General features: G+C 42.3%; 1 protein-coding gene across 1 annotated transcript; it reads left to right on the top strand.

Moving 5' to 3' along the window:
* The first annotated feature begins 3,416 nt into the window (after positions 1 to 3,416).
* Positions 3,417 to 7,164, top strand: LOC140254105 (interferon-induced protein with tetratricopeptide repeats 5-like). Its single transcript, XM_072340381.1, has 2 exons — positions 3,417 to 3,585; positions 5,212 to 7,164. Exons 1-2 carry the CDS (start codon positions 3,581 to 3,583, stop codon positions 6,644 to 6,646), a joined length of 1,440 nt encoding a protein of 479 aa, XP_072196482.1. The 5' UTR covers positions 3,417 to 3,580; the 3' UTR covers positions 6,647 to 7,164.
* The last annotated feature ends 2,158 nt before the right edge of the window (positions 7,165 to 9,322 follow it).

A 9,322-nucleotide genomic window follows, 5' to 3' on the forward strand; every position in this document is an offset into this window, starting at 1 on the left:
GGTGTTCAAGACCAGGTTGGACAGGGCTCTGGGCAACCTGATCTAGTAAAGGCGTATGTTTGGTGGCCCTGCTAGGCAGGGGGGTTGGAACTACATGATCCTTGAGGTCCCTTCCAACCCAGGTCATTCTGTGATTCTGTGATTCTGTGTGATTCTGTGAACTGTACAGGCATGAGTTTTCTCTCTAAAATGCATAGATATTTTTGAAGTCATTCCCTTTTCTTCTGTATGTACAGAACAGTCAAGTAGGTAAAGCTTTTGTGTTAAATATGAAGGCAGTTGTTTCTGTTTATTTCTTCATGTGCTTTCCATGAATCTCTTACATTTGCTACTAATGGCCATATTATATTTGTATGTCAACACTGACATGTGGACTAGATTTACCAAAAGTACTTTTAAAACCAAACAAGAATGCTTCAGCAAGGTTAGTTTCCCAAATTAACAAGGACATTATATAATTGCTAATCAGATCTCAGTCCTCCTCTCTAACTTGGTTTATCTATGTTTTCTTCTGCTTTATCACCATCTTATTTGCACCTCCTCAAACTCCAGATAAGCCTCCATGCTCAGGCTCTTTCCCACTTCCCCGCTTAATGCTGAAGATACCATGACTGACAGCTGCTGCAGGAAGATGCATCTCCAGGACAAGCGCACCAAGGCTCCTACTTATGGAGAGCCACTGCTGTGCAAAGAGAAGCACTGTTTGTTTTTATTCCAATAAAAATCTGCCAGCTTTCCACCAGACCTGCAGCACAACCCGGTCCTCGGGCAAAACCTGCACCTGAGGCAGACTGCCAGTGAACAGACTCCAGTGCAGTACCTCATCAGCCACTGGAGTCCTTTCATGGGCAAAATACCCTGCTGAAGGTGGTGGTTTCTTCTTCCTCTCCACAGAATTTGCTTTGGATCATCTTTATAGGTTTGCTAACATGTTTTTAGACCTCTTTCTTTCTTCTGCAGCTTTTGGTTATGTCTGCATTTACTGTGTAACACTATTTACACATGACAATTACTATTTATTTCATTACTTTGTTACCATTTAGTCTAGGCAGGTCTGCATTTTTGTTTTTATTTTTAACCTAATTACAAATGGATTGTTAACATCCACAGGACTCCAGCACGAATACTGAGCTCCATCTCTTTCTGGCCATGCAGCTCTGTAACACAGTATCGCTCTCATTAAAGCAGCTTTGCACTGTGTTTGCATGGCCTTAGGGCTGGGGTGTGTCATGCCTGCTCTGCTGGAGCTCATCTCCACCTGCTCAAATCTTGCTTGGCTTGGTACAACTGTGACGGTAATTGCCTCAGTACACCAGGTGTCTGTCACTGATTTGCTCAGCATTTGTTTATCCTTGTGGTGTAAAATTGTGATTTGTCATCCAGCAGCAAGCAGTTGCTTCAGGTAGTGCCAGTCACTGGGGACACCTAATACAATGACAGCATGGAGCAGTGTAGGGCTGGTTGGATAGCAGAGCCCTCAGGAAGCAGGCAGAGGATGTAGCATAGAGGAGGGCAAGCAAAGGATGATGTTACATGGCTGTTATGTGTATAACACAACACTGGTAAAATAGAAGCCTAAAGCATGGGGTAAAACCATGCATAAATTCATATGCAAAGGCAGGAGGGGGAATGACCCCAAGACCCCGCCTATGTATGATAACCAGGTCAAGCTATACTAACCTGAAATACTCTCCTTATCATAGATGCCTTTGCATTTGAGCAAAGTCAATGCTCTGAGCTGTTTGCAGCTGTTGCCAGGGACTCCACAACAAAATTTAGTGCATGGCTAAAAGCCAAGATGAAAACGCTGCAGAGTGACTCATGGGTTTCTGTCCTCCATCTGGCAGCTTCTGCAGCTCCTTGCAGATTCAGAGAGAAAGCCTGCTTTCACTTCCTCTTTCTCTCACCGTCATGTGAGAGCTGGGGGAACAGAAAACAAACACAAAGTACTGAACCAGAAATGGAGGGCAGAGCACCGCTAAAGTTCTGGGAAACCTGAGTGCAAGGTGCAGGGGAATAAAGGGGCGGGTGAACACAGAGTATGCAGGAAGGGAAGAAAGGGCCGAAAGGAGAAGAGATGGAGGAAGGGACTGCCTTCAGAGATCCAACTAATGGTATCACTCATGACTTGCCAGCTTAGTTCTATAGCTTGGTATAACAGATAGTGGCTCTTGGGAAATACAAACCCTGCACTTTCAAAACACTGCTGTTAAGGTACATGTTTTGGTCAACAACAAGCATCATAGGGTGTAACAGTGTCAGTCACTCATACAGCAACAAGCAACAAATCTGTACTGGACTTGCTGCTTCAGATGCATGCACATACATCTATGAGGCCTGATGGGAGTCATCCCATGGAACTCAAAAATCTGGCTGATGGAATCATGAGAACTCTCTCCACTGTTTTTCAGCAGTCTTGGGAACATGGATTGGTTGCAGCTGAATGGAAACTAGTAAATATTGTCCTAGTTTTCAAGAAATAAGACCCTTGTAAATACAGGCCTGCCAGTGTCACTTCAATGTTTCATAAAATTAAAGAGTTAGTTATTCTTGGATTTACTGAAAAACACCCAAAAAACAATACTGTTGTGGGTCACAGCAAACACAGGCTCATAAGGGGAAAGTCATGTTTAACAAACATGACTTTTTAAATATCTTTTTACAACAAGGTGAGCCACGTACTTGACCAAGGGAAACCAGTTATATAGAATTTTAGGAATCTCAGCAAAGCTTTCAGTACTGTTTTTCTCCTTCTGGTCAAATCATCCAGCACACAGCTAGACAAAAACATAAGGTGATGGGTGAAGAATTGGACGACCGATTGAGTTCAAAAGGTCATAATAATTGGGATTACATCAGGCTGGTGGCCAGCCACTTGTGGGGTCCATTTTAGTAGACAGATCATAGAAGATAAGACATAAAACTATTAGAGAATGCTCAGGGCTATAGAAATGGTAAAGGATCCAGAGGGTAAAGTGAATAAGGAATATCCAAGGTCTCTTGGTTTATTGACCGCAGAGCAGAGGAGGCTGCGGGGAGCCTTCGGCCTCTGAGAGGAGCAGAGAGGCAGCATTGAGCTCTGCTTTCCAGTGACAGCAACGGGATCTGAAGGAATGGGATGGAGCTGTGTCAGGGAGAGGCAGGTACATGTTGGGAAAAGACAACCTTACCAGTCTCAGGTACCAGCAAATACCCAGATGCCACCCAAAACAGAGCAGCCACTCAGCCATGGGCTGCACTGGCTGGGTAGTTCTCAGTGCTAGCAATTGGCTACATTCAAATACAGAGCTGCTAGTAGCTGTTGCCATGGGCTCTACAACACAAGTCAATGTGTGGCATAAAGCCAAAATGAAAAAAAAGCAGAGTGACTCGTAAGTTTCTATTTCCCAGCCAGTTGCCTTGCAGCCCCTCTCAGACTCAGGAAGCTTGCTTTCACTTTCTGATTCCCAGTATCATACACACTAATCACGTGCACGTTAGAGCACATAAAAGGCAACTCACAACTGCAGGAAGCAGCTCTTGATCTTGAAAGCTACCTGGAGACAAGCAGAGAAAGAAAGAGATAGAAAGAAGGCAAATCATGAGGTAAGAAAGAGCAGCTTTGTCTACAAATGCTGTTTTTGCTGCACTCGTGCTATAAGAATACAAGTTTGTAATTTGCATAACTGGAAGCAGTAAGGTACGTAGGGACTTAAGCATCAGAGAATAATTTACAGAATATTCACTGGAAGAATCAAAGTAAGAGAAGGATGCAATTGGATACTGTAACATTATTGCTTTTACAGAGTCAGTTGTCAGAAGCTCAGAGCATGCAGTTCCTGGATGAAATGTAGGCTGCAGTAGCAGCTGCCGACCAGCCAAGGGGATGGCTGGCACTGATACAGCTGGGAATTTACTTTCTGCTCTCCACTACTGTGAGGACCTGCAAATCATTCTGATCTGCAGTCTGGAGCAGAAGAAGGGAGACGATATTTGTTGAGGACTGTCTTGCAAACACACTCAAATAGGGTGAAACTAAGATGTTTAGGACAACCTGGAAAATTGCCTTGACAGATTATGCATGGTACTACACTGAACTGTATTTTGTCTGCATCATAAATCTGTTTGGTGGATGTTGTTGCTATTCTGTTTTGCTAGTCACCAGTTAGCTGTGAGGCTGTCTCTTAACCAGTCAGAAAGAGAGGAAGAATTCACTGCATTGCAGTTCTGTACGGTGCAGTCAGAGTCTGAGCTAGAAAGAAACATGTCACTTAAATCCCATGCATGTTCACATGTGAAATTACTCGTGAAATTACTCATGAAATTACTCTCCTCCATTGTTTTCATCCACTGAAGTTTCTGTTTTCTCAGCTGAGGCACCAAAACCATCCACCTGAGCTAGAGTCCCATCACTAGATGGGACTAGAATGCCCCTTCATGTGACAATTTGAACAATACATTTTAATTTGGTTTTGAGGAGGACAATTTAAAATGCTTCAAGCTATTCTTGGACAGTTTATGTTGGTCTGGCAGCCAGTATTTATTCTTCCATGGTATTCCTCTGGGGGAAAATGGTTTCTAACAAGGTACTGCTCATAGCAGGAACTTGCTCTCACTTCCCCTTCATCCCATTAAAAATACAAATTCCTATATATAGCTTTCTAATTGGGAACACATGGCACCATACAGGCTGGTAGATACTCCTAGTTTTACAAGGAAAAAGCAGAGTAGTCTTTCTGACAATGGACTATTTGACCAAGAAGACAAGTTTTAGGAGGGGGGACCCAAGCACCATGCTGCCTCAGCTGCTGCCAGGCCAGGCCTACATCCATCAGCCCATCCTCACATGCATGGAGGAATCCAGAGGCAGAAAGGCAGCAGGGTCTCCACTTTTATTTGATTACCTGTTCCAAATACACTCCAGAAAGCATTCTAGGCAGGGGTAATACATTCCTGAGGTGTGGAGTGCCAGTGTTAGAGCAGTCCTTCTCTAACAGCATCCAGACCACCACCCCTTTGTCTATGTAATGTAAGAGGTGCTCTCAGTTCCACTGGCAAGAAGAATTACAAAAAGAATTACTCCAGACTTATAGCTTCCCGTGGCTGTGGCTTACATGAGCTATTGTTGACTAGTGACACCAGGTAAGGTACTGCCTGCTTTTATAGTACATATTGCTTGGGTTAAAAACACATGCAGCTGGAAATTAATCAATCTTCTTTAATTTATTCTAGTACCATTTCCAAGAATTCCTTGAAGAAATCCCTGCTGCAGCTAGAATGTTATTTTACATGGACTTTGCTGAAGGATGATGTAGATATTGACAGCCTGGAAGAATCAATAGGTGATCAGATTGAGTTTTTCATAAAACCCAACATTTCAAATTACAATCTACTATCTTATGTATACCACCTAAAGCTCTTAGATGAAGAAGCTCTGAAATATCTCCAGAAAGCTGAAGAAGAAGTTAAAAAACATTATCCAAATGAAATTGACAGGAGAAGTCTCATTACCTGGGGGAACTACGCTTGGATCTACTACCACATGGGCAAATATGAAGAAGCTCAAGTGTACATAAATAAAGTGGAAAACAGCTGCAAAAAGTTTTCAAATACTGCTCAGTTGAAGATTCAGCTTCCAGAGATCTATGCTGAGCAAGGATTTGCACTATTAAAATTTGGAGGAAAGTACTATGAGAGAGCCAAAGAGTGCTTTGAAAACGCTTTGAAGATAAAACCCAACAATGCAGAATTTAATGCTGGCTACGCTATAGCAACGTATCGTTTGGAAGAATTTTCTAAGAGAAGATGTGAAGAAGTGAAATCATCTCTGGAGCCTCTGAAGCGTGCAGTGGAACTGAATCCAATGGACACTTATCTTTTGGCATTACTTGCCTTGAAACTTCAAGACTTAAATCAAGTTGATGAAGCAGAGAGATACATTGAAGAAGGAATGCAGAAAACTCCTGATCTTCCCTATTTCCTGAGATATGCTGCTAAATTTTATAGAAAGAAAAAAGAACTGGACAAGGCACAAGAGATTTTGGAGAGAGCCCTAGTAATATCACCAAAATCTACCTTTTTGCTTCACCAGCTAGGACTCTGCCACAGAGCAAAGCTATTTGAGTTGAAAAACAGCACAAGATATCCGCCTCGAGATCAAATGGAAGAACTCATTGAAATCTGCATTTCTCTTTTCAAAGTGGCATATGAGCTAAAGCCAAAATTTTTTTCTGCCCTAATTGATCTGGCCAGGATGTATGCAGAGGCAAACATGATTCAAGAAGCAGAAGAGGCATTTCAGAAAGCACTGGAGGTAAACATTCTGACTTGCTCCGACAAACAAGAAATATGCTACTATTATGGAAGTTTTCTTCAGCATAAAAAGAGATCAGAATCTGAAGCAATTAAATATTACAAAGAAGGGCTAAAAAATGGTAACCATTGTTTTGCAAAAAGGATCAAAAATTACCTGAAAAAACTATTGGAAAAGAGAATTCAAGAAGGGTTAGGAGGTGAAGATGATTTCAGTACACTTGGACTCATTCATAAACTAGATGGTGAGAAGCTTGAAGCAATTGAATGTTATGAGAAAGCCAATGAATATAATCCTGACAATGAAGAATATCTGAGCGCTTTATATGAGCTACGACTTTCCTTCTCAAGCTGAAGCACTTCTAAATCCCTCTCAACAACAACAAAAGCACATTTAAAGAGACAATATAAATGCATTTGTTCACTTTTTAAGGTTAGAGTTATAACCAAATGAATCCGATGGCATCACTCTTTAGTGATAATGCATAATATACAGATGATGACTGGATGATGGTTGTGCGTTTGCTTGTCTGTTCATTATAAAAAGCATGCTTGACAAGAATAAATGGAAGCTAAGCTACCTTAGCCTACTATGCTAATACTGGTATAAAAATTGTCTATGAGTACCTGTAGGACACAAATCTTCTAAGCTGGAAAACTGGTCTCACCTTCTATTGAGAAAAGAGAACCACAATATAATAACATTTAACCTATCCGCTTGAAAGACATGCTGATACTAATATAGTTATTTCTGTTTTTTGTTTGTTTGTTTTGTTTTGTTTTTAATATCAAGTATCATTTAGAAAAAAACCTGTGTTGTCTTGGTCAGTTTGCTACCTTGTATGCTGTTTAACAATAAAAGCAATCACTGTTTGTCTGTTTAGTTCTCTGGGAAACATGGGTTGATATTCAGGTACTTTAATACATAAAATGTGGGAAAAGCAAAAGAAAAGCAAGAAAAACAAGTGATGCAAAAAGCACTTACCTACCATCAGCTGACCAATGTCCAGCCAGCTTCTGAACAACAGTAGCCCTGGCAAACTCCATCTTCAGTTCTTCCTTTCCAGTTTTTATTGCAGAGCACTTTGTAGCACAGTATGGAGTGCCCTTTTGGTTAGATTAGCATCTGTCCCAGCTGTGATCCCTCCTAGGCTGTTGGCCATTTTCAGCAAGCCCTCAGATCTGCAGCAGGTTTTCTGGTGGGAGCAAACACCACTGAGATGACTCCAGGTCCTGGAACCCTTGGCTGTGCCCCCCAGCAGGCTGTCTCACGGAGACTGGTGCATAGCAGGGCACGGGAAGGCACCAGCAAAAGGGGGAAAAGCAGCCCTCTGTGGTAGACAACATCCGCTGTGTAATTAGTGAAAGTGATACTTTGTGCTGTAGTCATTGTCTTTTTTGTTTTGTTTTGTTTTGGTTTGTTTTTTTTTTTTTGTTTTTTCCATTCGACTCTAGCTGTAGCCCTGTTAAGTGCTGTTCTTGGGGTGGCCTTCTCCAGGGTTGTGGAGGCTGCTGGCCCTCATCTTTGGAGGATAACATGGTTCTGAGCAAACAGTCACTGCCCTGGCCAGGAGCAGAGAGACCTGCTGCCTCCTGCCCAGACTCCTCAGGGGGCTCCTTCTGTGCTGCATGGGGCTGTCCTCCTATTTCATGCCAGTGCAGTGTCCTGTCAGGCCAGAAGCCTGGAGGCCTCTTCAGTGCAGCACTGCACAGCGATAACACACACAAGTAACTGCATGGTGCTCTAGGTTGGGTTCCAGCACCTGGGTAAGGGTCTCCTCATCCAGTCCATACAGGCTGAGGGTGGAGATTATTAGGCTCTCTGCTACAACTTACTTCCATCACCTGGCCCCATACATAGATCTCCTGCAGCTCCCATTGCAGCCAGGGCAGAATGGGCTCTAAGATGATATGATGCTCCTGGAAAAGGGCTGCCCATGCACCAGCATGGGGGCTGCCCAAGGGCCTTGGTTGGAAACAGCACTGGTTGCGGAGCAGATGGTGGAAATGCCACAGGTCCACGAGGACTATTAGCATCTGAGAGTCTCAGAGATCTTCCTGCACTGCTGTCAGTGCAAAAAATGATCAATTATAAAACCAATTAACCAATTAAAGACCACATTCTGCACTTACTTGCACAGAATACAGCATTACTGCAGGCAGGATGCATTTGCAGTAGGATCCATGTTTCTGTCTTGGGCAGATGTCACCCCAGCCAAGTCCCAGGCAGCCAGAGAGTCTCAGCAGTGCAGTACCCCATCCTAGGCTATATCCTCCACTGGTACTCAATAGGGCTGATGGGAATGCAGTGTTATCCTGGCGAACTGTTCACAACTTGTCCTACTGCCGCATTGTGCCCTGCCAATACACCCTGTACAACAACAGCCTGAATAGTATCATTTCTGCAAACCAAATAAAATAAAATAAATAAAATGTTGCAGATTTAATTAATGGTTTTTAAAAATCGTGTGTGAGGATGGAGAAGTTTATTTCAGGTTGTGCAGAGCACAGAGTAGAAGCTTGGCACTTGAGCTGTGCTCCTGGTTATTCCACTTCCATTTCTTTGCTACACCCCATTCCTTCTAAGTTTCTTTGATGGAGAATTTTATCACAGGGCTGTTATTTTATGCACGATTTTATGCACAGAAAGCATCATTTTAGTACCTATGCCTTTATGTCAAAGCAGAAACAGCACTAGAAACTGAAAGCTGAAATGATTCTTCCATTTTCTACAAAAAAGGTCTGTGTATAAAACAAACGAAATGTTTTCTGCTGGATTTATATTTAAAACAATAAATACTGCCTTAATTATAAATGAATGTTCATGTTTATAAACAGGAAACCCTATGAAAAAATATTTTGAAGCTGTTTAAAACAATCCCCATATGCTAATAATTTGTTCCCAAATTTGTATTATTTACCCATATCAAAAAGTCATAGCAGTATTCAAACAGGATTTTACAACACGCAGTCATGGCACCAACAACTGTTGACATATCATGATATGGTAAAGAAAACCACACAACTAAAC

The sequence above is a fragment of the Excalfactoria chinensis genome, chromosome 6, assembly GCF_039878825.1.
Source record: "Excalfactoria chinensis isolate bCotChi1 chromosome 6, bCotChi1.hap2, whole genome shotgun sequence".
In the NCBI taxonomy this organism is placed as follows: Eukaryota; Metazoa; Chordata; class Aves; order Galliformes; family Phasianidae; genus Excalfactoria; species Excalfactoria chinensis.